Genomic DNA, 13,296 nt, shown 5'->3' with positions numbered 1-13,296 from the left:
TGTTATTAAAGAGCTTGGCCGAGGTCTTCCGATGTTTTATCTGCATGGAAAAATTGCGAGATGCTCGCCTTTGTCCACATTGCTCCAAGCTGTGTTGCTTTCTCTGTATCAGGGTAAGTGTTCATGTTTCTTGTCATTACAGCCACTGTTGGTCACAGTCTTGCTTGTAACTACTGTACCATCTGACCATATGGGCTAAATAAAAAGAAGGGGGGGGGGGGTTACAGAACTTTTTTTGTGGAAAAAAGTGTTTCAAAATGCACTAAAAACCTCTTCAGTATACTTCAAACTAACATGAGGTACATAGGAGATGTTGCTGGTTAATGTGGAGGTACGATTGTGTCGGATTATTTCCCCCTCAAACGACAAAATTCCAGCTAATCAAAACCCTCTGCTCATGACTTCTGCCTGTTGTTTTGAGCCTATGCTCGTGGAGCACATTCAACTAATTTGCTAAACGAATTGGGACAAACTTGTGCGCAATTCATGTTTTGCGCTCTGCCGAATTGCCAAATTACTTATTGTCAGCTGAATCTTCTGAGAGAGCAAAAAGCATGCACAATTTGCAAATTTGCACTCTGTTTGTATGTCAGCTCAAGTTAATAATTCTGAAAAATTGTGTAATCTGAAGATTGTGCAATATTTTTAATTTTTCCTGGTCTGACCCCAATGCGTGAGAAAATGTTTGCGGTGCATAAGAGCTTGAGACAGACCCCTAATGCGTGAGTCTCACCCCTAATGCATGAGACTTGGTAGGATTGATACTGAAAGTTCCCAAAAAACATCCAGTCAAATTTGTATACTGGGCAAAATTTGTGGCAAATGCATAATTTGTGGTTAGTTAAAAAAAACAATCGGCCAAGTCGTCTAGAATTCATGGACATTTTTGTATAAGTGTTCATCTGTGATGATTCAATCTATTTTACCAAATTGAACATAGGACATTCAAATCATCTTGACAAGTTTCTCATGTAAAATAAATTGAACAAAACAGTTTTCAAGAGCTATGAAAAACGAGTCAGCAACCAGAAAATATTATCATCATATACAGTCTTTGTTTTTCCTTCAAGTGTGTTTGCCAGTGTGCAACTACTAGGGGCAATCTTTAACACAATTTGGGTTAGGACTTTATATTGCATTGATGCATTGGTATTGACGTCTAAGCCCTTAACGAAACTGATGTTTGATTTTGTTGTAAAACCTTATTTTTGTATATTTGTGTCTGCAGAGATGGCTGACTGAACAGAGATACCAGTGTCCTCATTGTAGGTAAGATGATAAAAACTACATGTACATGTAAGACTGTTCGTTCACATTCCTAGGACAACTCGTGAAAAGTTTTTGCTCATTTTTATGTCTTAAAGCCTTGGCTACATCGGACTCAAAACCAAAAGCTAAAGGTGGTGGAATATCATGCATGGCAATGACAACAATTTTAAATAATGGGTTGAAATCAGGATCAAATTGCTTGATGTAAATATCAAACATTTGTGTAGATGGATGACAATATTTCAGTACACCATGTAACTCAATGCTATGTATTCTATTGTAGGGCTCCTTTACAGTTACATGAGTTGGTGAATTGTCGTTGGGCAGAGGAGGTAACTAATCAGCTAGATACACTACAGCTCTGTACACCACACTCCAGACCAGATGAACCAGAGAGAGATAAGTAAGACAATCAATACTCATTCATAGATACACTACAGCTCTTTACACCACACTCCAGACCAGATGAACCAGAGAGAGATAAGTAAGACAATCAATACTCATTCATAGATACACTACAGCTCTGTACACCACACTCTAGACCAGATGAACCAGAGAGAGATAAGTAAGACAATCAATACTCATTCATGGATACACTACAGCTCTGTACACCACACTCCAGACCAGATGAACCAGAGAGAGATAAGTAAGACAATCAATACTCATTTATAGATACACTACAGCTCTTTACACCACACTCCAGACCAGATGAACCAGAGAGAGATAAGTAAGACAATCAATACTCATTCATAGATACACTACAGCTCTGTACACCACACTCCAGACCAGATGAACCAGAGAGAGATAAGTAAGACAATCAATACTCATTCATGGATACACTACAGCTCTGTACACCACACTCCAGACCAGATGAACCAGAGAGAGATAAGTAAGACAATCAATACTCATTCATAGATACACTACAGCTCTTTACACCACACTCCAGACCAGATGAACCAGAGAGAGATAAGTAAGACAATCAATACTCATTCATAGATACACTACAGCTCTGTACACCTCACTCCAGACCAGATGAACCAGAGAGAGATAAGTAAGACAATCAATACTCATTTATAGATACACTACAGCTCTTTACACCACACTCCAGACCAGATGAACCAGAGAGAGATAAGTAAGACAATCAATACTCATTCATAGATACACTACAGCTCTTTACACCACACTCCAGACCAGATGAACCAGAGAGAGATAAGTAAGACAATCAATACTCATTCATAGATACAATACAGCTCTGTACACCACACTCCAGACCAGATGAACCAGAGAGAGATAAGTAAGACAATCAATACTCATTCATAGATACACTACAGCTCTTTACACCACACTCCAGACCAGATGAACCAGAGAGAGATAAGTAAGACAATCAATACTCATTCATAGATACAATACAGCTCTGTACACCACACTCCAGACCAGATGAACCAGAGAGAGATAAGTAAGACAATCAATACTCATTCATAGATACACTACAGCTCTTTACACCACACTCCAGACCAGATGAACCAGAGAGAGATAAGTAAGACAATCAATACTCATTCATAGATACACTACAGCTCTTTACACCACACTCCAGACCAGATGAACCAGAGAGAGATAAGTAAGACAATCAATACTCATTCATAGATACACTGCAGCAATGTACACCTCATGACCAGGTAAACCAAAGAAAGATAAGTGATATAATCAAGGAGGTGATTTCTCCGGCTTTTTAGACTCTAAAAGTCAACCAACGTGAATCGTGTGAATCCGTTGAGAAAATTGGGGGGTAGATTGTGCTAATTAGTTATTTATGTTGAGTTTTGCATGCCGAAATGTATTTAATTGGTTTGTGACGAACGTAATTGTATTGCCATTTTTGAGAACGAGGCGGAAACAGAGTGCTGGGTCAGTCGGGATTATTTTTTAATAGCGGGCGAACAGCACATAAGTTGTGATCGTTCTCACATTGGACGCGTACGGTTTGTTGTTTTTACTGGGTAGGAGCAAACTGCGTAGTCTTAGTCAAAAACTACAAGAAATGGTGAACGCTAAAGGGCTACTCGAAACAAGCACGAGACTGAACACCCTGTATTGGTGAAATAAGGTGGACCACCAATAATTGCCTTGAAACAAAGACTTGCTGGACGTGTCTCCGCATCCTCAGAAAAGTGTGTTATTCCCCCATTATATGTACAGCACGGGCTCGTCGTGGATGTGTGTACCGCATGCATATTCTGTCAACACGTGGTAAAAATGGAGCAGTTACGTGGGAATTTTGGTGTCTTTATGCTCTCACCTAGAATTTGTTTTACTGCATCAGCCACTACAACCATATCCAGGCATTTCACTATCCATGTGTGCGATACCATGTCACACGCCTTCTTGTAGTCAATCCACGCTATTGCCAAAGTAGTCTTTCTGCTCCTGCAGTCCTTCAGTACTGCCTCTGGACTGCTTCTTGCATTCTTTCGGCACCTTCGGAAACAACTTCTGGTCATCCATATGACGATATAGGTCCTAATATTTTTATTATTATATTCATCTAATCAAAGCATGCAAAAGAAAGATCATATTTTCATTTGTGCCGGTAACTCCTCGAGTCGGGCATCTTCCCGTAGCCTTACATGTAGATCTCGAGGGTCGTTCTTAGGATCCTCGCTGTTCCCAAAAGCGCCGCCTTCTGCAAGAGATCTATTCTTACATTTGTCCCTATTTCGTCCAGATGTTTCCCCAGCGTTTTGGAATGGTGCCGAGCGCCCCAACCACCACAGGTGCTACATTCACTTCCACCTGCCCAATCTTACAGAGTTCCCTGGCCGGGTCTTGGTACTTTTAGATCTTGTCCATCTCCCTTGAAGCTACCTTAAATCTCCCAGCACAACTATATGTATGTCTATAAAGATGACACCTCTTCTTTGCCTACAACATCTACAACATGATCAGTCTGCAGTGTTAAAGTCCCAGAGGATCATGACCTGGTCGGTCTCTGTTACTTTCTCTGGAACATGGTCGTACAGTGTACCATTTTGCAGTCAGTCTGGGCCATCTTACTGCACTCGCTGACAATATGAAAGACAGTCTCCTCCGTCTTGTGACCCTCTGATTTGTGAATGTACCCTCTTTCCCCTCTTCATTGTCAATGAAGCACATATCTCAAGGCCAAATTGCATCCCGATGTCATCGCTGAAAATCCTGACGGTCTGCACCAAAAAGTCGATCTCCGCCTCATTCTTTGCAAACAACTAAAAATCATCCATACAAAGCAGATGGTTTATCTTACATCTGTCCTTCTTCTATTTATAACCAGCACTTACCAGAGAATGACTTTGTTTTGCTCCAACTCCGGATGCCTGTAACAGTGGCATGCTGACTGCATCCAACGGACTGCTATTTTGTCTCCGGACCTAGGGAGATTGCCATATAGGTCATCATTGGTTATGTGATCCTCCCAGGGTATGAGTGTACATGTACTCTGATATATAATACTTTTGTCTTCTATACGTGTACTTGCAGATGTGAAACTCACAATGAGAAACTCAGTGTATACTGCTGGACATGTCATAAGTGCATATGTCATCAATGTGCTCTTTGGGGTGGTACAGTGAGTATTTAAATTTAATTTTTGAATAGTTTGTTCAATTTAATTGTCTTCTGGTAATGTGTGAGCTGGTGTTTGCAGAAGTATCATGATGAAAGACTATTAATGTTTCAATGCATATCAAATTTTGCATAGTTGTTCCGTACATTGTCTTTAGAGGGCCTGTGAACTTTTTGTAGGACACAAAACACATTGTCCACAGATTAACATTTTTATCACACAGTTTGAAGATAATGATGGTAGAAAGCTTCCCTTAAAATATTAGTTACTGATAGAGATGCTGTAGTTTTTGAGAAATGAGTAAAACAATGTCACGAAAATTAAAACGCATTTTCGTGACATTGTTAATGCTCATTTCTCAAAAACTACAGCAACCCAGCACGTAATATTTTAAGGGAAGCTTTCTACTATCATTATCTTCAAACTGTGTAAGTTTATTGTGAATCTGTTGACATTGTGTCCTGTGCTATAAAAAGAACCCAAATCCTTTAAGAACTCATTGTTGTCAAGTAAACCAGTTGCAATCTTTGATTGAGGATCTGGCTGAATCAAGAACCACAAGAATTTTAAATAGGTCAATTTACAGTTTGATGTGGGACTCAAATTATGACACCATTGAGACCAAGCCAGACTATTTCTTTGACCAGATGAATGGGTTTTCATAGCCTTTGTCTTTATTATCATATATCATGTTTATTGTCTTTCAGAATACTTTGTCTGCACTGCCAACTTAAACATATTCTCAACTACTAATATACTCTTTCTGAACACACTGAGGAGCAGCAGTGACATACATACTATACATATAAATGTGTGTTAAATGAGATGGGATGGATTGAAAGGGTAACTCGAACGTTCTCTTCATGCAATTCATCTCAACTGTAAGAACTACATGTATACATGTACCATTATACACATATTGACTGGCAATGAGGTAACTAGTGTACGTCTATTCCCCCCAGGTACTTTGAGTGACCAGAAGAGGGACCTATTTGGCCGAGGGAAGTAGGCCCCTCTTCTGGTCACTCACAGGCCCGAGGGGGAATAGACGTACACTAGTTACCGAATTATGCCAGTCAATATGTGTTTTATAATACAGCTTGGTCTTAAATGTCAAATAAGAGCAGAAATCTGGAAATGAAAGGAAGTTTTGTACTTGTTGTTCATGGTTCAAGGCAAGAGAGGGCGCTGTTACCGCGGAGAGAGGGCGCTGGTACCGCGGGCACTATATTCAAAGACTATTGCCCGCTCTGGTACTATTCCTGCAAAACGCGCGCGCGATTACTAGACTATATCAGTTCATCCCACGTGACCGTGTTTCAGCCAACCAGAATACAGAAAAAGCAAGAGGTGTGTTATAATTTATACTATTCCTTACATCTAACAGCAGCACACTGGGCATACTTTCAAGCCTCTAGATGAGGTTTATGATCAACATGTATCTCAGATCACTGAGGAAGTAGCTGCTTTGAGAAGACGTCTCATGGAACTCATCAGTCTAGTTCAAGATGTGGTAAGTAAGACTCGTTCACTCATCAGTCCAGTCCTGTGGCTGTACATTGACTCATGGGACTCATAGTCTTATTTAAGATGTAGGTTGACTCATGGGACTCGTCAGTCTTACTCAAGATGTGGTAGGTTGTCTCATGGGACTTATCAGTCTTATTCAAGATGTAGGTTGACTCATGGGACTCGTCAGTCTTATTCAAGATGTGGTAGGTTGTCTCATGGGACTTATCAGTCTTATTCAAGATGTAGGTTGACTCATGGGACTCGTCAGTCTTATTCAAGATGTAGGTTGACTCATGGGACTCATCGGTCTGATTCAAGATGTGGTAGGTTGACTCATGGGACTTATTATTGTTATTTATTTGACCTCAACAGTACAAGTACAGAAAATACAAACAAGGCAACAATGAAAGGGAAAAAACCCATAACAGAAACGACAACGCTACAAAACATTAAGAGTAAACGAAAAAGACAAATAAGTGAAAAATAAATAAATAAGATGTAGGTTGACTCATTAGACTCTAGCCTTATTCAAGATGTAGGTTGACTCATGGTACTCATCAGTCTTATTTAAGATGTAGGTTGACTTACAGGACTCATTGTCTTATTCAAGATGTGGTAGGTTGACTCATTGGACTCATAGTCTTATTAAAGATGTAGGTTGACTTACAGGACTCATTGTCTTATTCAAGATGTGGTAGGTTGACTCATTGGACTCATAGTCTTATTCAAGATGTAGGTTGACTTAAAGGACTCATTGTCTCATTCAAGATGTGGTAGGTTGACTCATTGGACTCATAGTCTTATTCAAGATGTAGGTTGACTTACAGGACTCATTGTCTCATTCAAGATGTGGTAGGTTGACTCATTGGACTCATAGTCTTATTCAAGATGTAGGTTGACTTACAGGACTCATTGTCTTTCTCAAGATGTGGTAGGTTGACTCATTGGACTCATAGTCTTATTCAAGATGTAGGTTGACTTACAGGACTCATTGTCTTATTCAAGATGTGGTAGGTTCACTCATTGGACTCATAGTCTTATTCAAGATGTAGGTTGACTTACAGGACTCATTGTCTTATTCAAGATGTAGGTTGACTTACAGGACTCATAGTCTTATTCAAGATGTAGGTTGACTTACAGGACTCATTGTCTTATTCAAGATGTAGGTTGACTTACAGGACTCATAGTCTTATTCAAGATGTAGGTTGACTTACAGGACTCATTGTCTTATTCAAGATGTAGGTTGACTTACAGGACTCATAGTCTTATTCAAGATGTAGGTTGACTCATGGGACTCTCCAGTCTTATTCAAGATGTAGGTTGACTCATGGGACTCTCCAGTCTTATTCAAGATGTTGTAGGTTCTCAACTGCTTTTGTGAAATTGTTTCCAGTTCTGGCTCTCCTTAAAACATTACCAATTTTTTTTTTGTATCTGTTATCTAGGAGCGCAATGTTGAAAGTGTTCGTAATGCAAAAGATGAGCGAGTGCGTGAAATCCGCAATGCTGTAGAGATGATGATTGCAAGACTTGAATCACAACTCAAAATGAAACTTCTAACACTCATGGGTAAGTGTTTGCTGAGCTATAATATTACAAACAACTGAATTTAAAATGACCATGTTGAAAGGAAAACTTGAAATATGGACAGTGAAACAGCAAGCTAACTGATCCCACAGGCTTGTTGCTGAAATAGACTGTGCAAGTCTCGCGCGCACCGGAGCGAGAAAACACGACAACTGAAGAACATAATTTTTTTATGAATCAAATCTTTGCTGTAATTTTTTCTCAATGCCGAATCTGAACAACAAAAATACCCATTAGAGCTTGTTAAAATTAGTTTTAGCTTTTTAAATTAATACACAATTATCGGTTAAAGTCTATATGTATAGACAAAAGTAAAACTCTGGGACAAGGATGTTTGTTTGATCTTAAATGTTTTGAAACCCCTTTTGTAAATCTACGCCCGAATGTGAAGCTGGTTTATACGCGGACGCACGATGGTCGCAAGGGTGTTAGATAAACGCGTGACGCAGTTTAAAGAGGAAGCCGACGCCTAAGCGACCAATGAAAAGGCTGTCCACCCCGCGCGGCCAAAACAAGCGTCTGCGTAAGTTTTGTGATCGGAGATGGGCACAAATTCTTAATTTTTTATAAGTAACCTGACCTGAGGTCAAGTTTAAATATCGGTTTTTCTTCGTTATTATGTTGACTTTATTTTTACTTTTATATATGTTGTTAATTAGTATTACATTTTTAACAACATATGTCATTTTCATGTTCATAAACTATATTAAACTAAAGTAATGGACGAAACAAAATCTCCCCAACGTAAAACTCCATAAGGTTGGGACCACAATGGTCCCGGAAGTTCAAATCTGCGCGAGACTTGCACAGTCTATTGTTACAGTTCATTTAATTAAAAAAAAATATTTTTAAAAATATTTTATTTTTTTACATTCAGTTGATATAATTTCTAGTATAGGGTTCAATAAACACCATCTAAGGGGCCTTGTTGAAATTCCCCAAGGGTGACCATGCAAACAGTTCCATGATTGCGTTCTATAACACATACCTTCAGGGTGTTATAGTGCGTCGCTCAAGGGAAATCTTGACGCCCGATCCTAAAATCACTGATTATAGTCATCGCTGAGACCTATAAACTGTGTGTCAAGATTTCCATCTCGCGACCGACTATAAACTAGCCTTCAGTAAACTAGCACAGGATGCAAAGTCTGCTACAAATGTGCTTCACAAAGTAATTGTTAACTGTCGCATTAGTGTATTACACACGCAGAAAGTAATTGTTAACTGTCGCATTAGTGTATTACACATGCACAAAGTAATTGTTAACTGTCGCATTAGTGTATTACACATCCACAAAGTAATTGTTAACTGTCGCATTAGTGTATTACACATGCACAAAGTAATTGTTAACTGTCGCATTAGTGTATTACACACGCAGAAAGTAATTGTTAACTGTCGCATTAGTGTATTACACATGCACAAAGTAATTGTTAACTGTCGCATTAGTGTATTACACATGCAGAAAGTAATTGTTAACTGTCGCATTAGTGTATTACACACGCAGAAAGTAATTGTTAACTGTCGCATTAGTGTATTACACACGCACAAAGTAATTGTTAACTGTCGCATTAGTGTATTACACACGCACAAAGTAATTGTTAACTGTCGCATTAGTGTATTACACATGCAGAAAGTAATTGTTAACTGTCGCATAAGTGTATTACACATGCACAAAGTAATTGTTAACTGTCGCATTAGTGTATTACACATGCAGAAAGTAATTGTTAACTGTCGCATAAGTGTATTACACATGCACAAAGTAATTGTTAACTGTCGCATTAGTGTATTACACACGCAGAAAGTAATTGTTAACTGTCGCATTAGTGTATTACACATGCACAAAGTAATTGTTAACTGTCGCAATAGTGTATTACACATGCAGAAAGTAATTGTTAACTGTCGCATTAGTGTATTACACATGCACAAAGTAATTGTTAACTGTCGCATTAGTGTATTACACATGCAGAAAGTAATTGTTAACTGTCGCATTAGTGTATTACACACGCAGAAAGTAATTGTTAACTGTCGCATTAGTGTATTACACATGCAGAAAGTAATTGTTAACTGTCGCATAAGTGTATTACACATGCACAAAGTAATTGTTAACTGTCGCATTAGTGTATTACACATGCAGAAAGTAATTGTTAACTGTCGCATTAGTGTATTACACACGCAGAAAGTAATTGTTAACTGTCGCATTAGTGTATTACACATGCAGAAAGTAATTGTTAACTGTCGCATTAGTGTATTACACACGCAGAAAGTAATTGTTAACTGTCGCATTAGTGTATTACACATGCAGAAAGTAATTGTTAACTGTCGCATAAGTGTATTACACATGCACAAAGTAATTGTTAACTGTCGCATTAGTGTATTACACATGCAGAAAGTAATTGTTAACTGTCGCATTAGTGTATTACACATGCACAAAGTAATTGTTAACTGTCGCAATAGTGTATTACACATGCAGAAAGTAATTGTTAACTGTCGCATTAGTGTATTACACACGCAGAAAGTAATTGTTAACTGTCGCATTAGTGTATTACACACGCAGAAAGTAATTGTTAACTGTCGCATTAGTGTATTACACATGCAGAAAGTAATTGTTAACTGTCGCATTAGTGTATTACACACGCACAAATTAATTGTTAACTGTCGCATTAGTGTATTACACATGCAGAAAGTAATTGTTAACTGTCGCATTAGTGTATTACACACGCAGAAAGTAATTGTTAACTGTCGCATTAGTGTATTACACATGCAGAAAGTAATTGTTAACTGTCGCAATAGTGTATTACACACGCACAAAGTAATTGTTAACTGTCGCATTAGTGTATTACACACGCAGAAAGTAATTGTTAACTGTCGCATTAGTGTATTACACATGCAGAAAGTAATTGTTAACTGTCGCATTAGTGTATTACACACGCAGAAAGTAATTGTTAACTGTCGCATTAGTGTATTACACATGCAGAAAGTAATTGTTAACTGTCGCATTAGTGTATTACACACGCAGAAAGTAATTGTTAACTGTCGCATTAGTGTATTACACACGCACAAAGTAATTGTTAACTGTCGCATTAGTGTATTACACATGCAGAAAGTAATTGTTAACTGTCGCATTAGTGTATTACACACGCAGAAAGTAATTGTTAACTGTCGCATTAGTGTATTACACACGCACAAAGTAATTGTTAACTGTCGCATTAGTGTATTACACATGCAGAAAGTAATTGTTAACTGTCGCATTAGTGTATTACACACGCAGAAAGTAATTGTTAACTGTCGCATTAGTGTATTACACACGCACAAAGTAATTGTTAACTGTCGCATTAGTGTATTACACACGCACAAAGTAATTGTTAACTGTCGCATTAGTGTATTACACACGCACAAAGTAATTGTTAACTGTCGCATTAGTGTATTACACATGCAGAAAGTAATTGTTAACTGTCACATTAGTGTATTACACATGCAGAAAGTAATTGTTAACTGTCGCATTAGTGTATTACACACGCAGAAAGTAATTGTTAACTGTCGCATTAGTGTATTACACACGCACAAAGTAATTGTTAACTGTCGCATTAGTGTATTACACACGCAGAAAGTAATTGTTAACTGTCGCATTAGTGTATTACACATGCACAAAGTAATTGTTAACTGTCGCATTAGTGTATTACACATGCACAAAGTAATTGTTAACTGTCGCATTAGTGTATTACACATGCAGAAAGTAATTGTTAACTGTCGCATTAGTGTATTACACATGCAGAAAGTAATTGTTAACTGTCGCATTAGTGTATTACACACGCACAAAGTAATTGTTAACTGTCGCATTAGTGTATTACACATGCAGAAAGTAATTGTTAACTGTCGCATTAGTGTATTACACACGCACAAAGTAATTGTTAACTGTCGCATTAGTGTATTACACATGCAGAAAGTAATTGTTAACTGTCGCATTAGTGTATTACACATGCAGAAAGTAATTGTTAACTGTCGCATTAGTGTATTACACATGCACAAAGTAATTGTTAACTGTCGCATTAGTGTATTACACACGCAGAAAGTAATTGTTAACTGTCGCATTAGTGTATTACACATGCACAAAGTAATTGTTAACTGTCGCATTAGTGTATTACACATGCAGAAAGTAATTGTTAACTGTCGCATTAGTGTATTACACACGCAAAAAGTAATTGTTAACTGTCGCATTAGTGTATTACACATGCAGAAAGTAATTGTTAACTGTCGCATTAGTGTATTACACATGCAGAAAGTAATTGTTAACTGTCGCATTAGTGTATTACACACGCAGAAAGTAATTGTTAACTGTCGCATTAGTGTATTACACATGCACAAAGTAATTGTTAACTGTCGCATTAGTGTATTACACATGCAGAAAGTAATTGTTAACTGTCGCATTAGTGTATTACACATGCAGAAAGTAATTGTTAACTGTCGCATTAGTGTATTACACATGCAGAAAGTAATTGTTAACTGTCGCATTAGTGTATTACACACGCAGAAAGTAATTGTTAACTGTCTTATTAGTGTATTACACACGCAGAAAGTAATTGTTAACTGTCGCATTAGTGTATTACACACGCACAAAGTAATTGTTAACTGTCGCATTAGTGTATTACACACGCAGAAAGTAATTGTTAACTGTCGCATTAGTGTATTACACACGCAGAAAGTAATTGTTAACTGTCGCATTAGTGTATTACACACGCAGAAAGTAATTGTTAACTGTCGCATTAGTGTATTACACATGCAGAAAGTAATTGTTAACTGTCGCATTAGTGTATTACACATGCAGAAAGTAATTGTTAACTGTCGCATTAGTGTATTACACACGCAGAAAGTAATTGTTAACTGTCGCATTAGTGTATTACACACGCAGAAAGTAATTGTTAACTGTCGCATTAGTGTATTACACACGCAGAAAGTAATTGTTAACTGTCGCATTAGTGTATTACACACGCAGAAAGTAATTGTTAACTGTCGCATTAGTGTATTACACACGCAGAAAGTAATTGTTAACTGTCGCATTAGTGTATTACACATGCAGAAAGTAATTGTTAACTGTCGCATTAGTGTATTACACATGCAGAAAGTAATTGTTAACTGTCGCATTAGTGTATTCATCATCATCATCCGTCGTCCTTAGACGGAATAGCAGAAGCAGCTTTGATGAAGTGGTGCCAGGTTGCTTTGTCCCTCATGAGTTGTTGAGTCTCGTTTTGATTGAGATTTGTGTCTCGGGTGATGGTGTCAGTGTAGCTCATTTTCCTCCTGCCGCGATTTGGATGTCCGCCAGGGGGATT

General features: G+C 38.0%; 1 protein-coding gene across 6 annotated transcripts in view; it reads left to right on the top strand.

Moving 5' to 3' along the window:
• Window positions 1-13,296, top strand: part of LOC139938063 (uncharacterized) — a 65,574-nt gene that overhangs the window by 10,356 nt on the left and 41,922 nt on the right. For 3 of the 6 annotated variants that reach the window (XM_071933429.1, XM_071933430.1, XM_071933428.1), the window contains exons 3-8: window positions 12-113; window positions 1,229-1,269; window positions 1,553-1,672; window positions 4,783-4,870; window positions 6,255-6,380; window positions 7,825-7,948. In XM_071933429.1, coding sequence (XP_071789530.1) covers window positions 12-113; window positions 1,229-1,269; window positions 1,553-1,672; window positions 4,783-4,870; window positions 6,255-6,380; window positions 7,825-7,948 — 601 coding nt within the window. Of the gene's footprint in view, window positions 1-11; window positions 114-1,228; window positions 1,270-1,552; window positions 1,673-2,125; window positions 2,159-2,684; window positions 2,726-2,835; window positions 2,888-4,782; window positions 4,871-6,254; window positions 6,381-7,824; window positions 7,949-13,296 lie in introns of those variants that run through there. The other 3 variants (XM_071933432.1, XM_071933433.1, XM_071933431.1) reach the window with 3 other exon arrangements.

The sequence above is a fragment of the Asterias amurensis genome, chromosome 6, assembly GCF_032118995.1.
Source record: "Asterias amurensis chromosome 6, ASM3211899v1".
Lineage (NCBI taxonomy): Eukaryota > Metazoa > Echinodermata > Asteroidea > Forcipulatida > Asteriidae > Asterias > Asterias amurensis.
The sequence above is the reverse complement of the archived record's forward strand: the minus strand, read 5'-3'. Positions and strand labels throughout refer to the sequence as shown.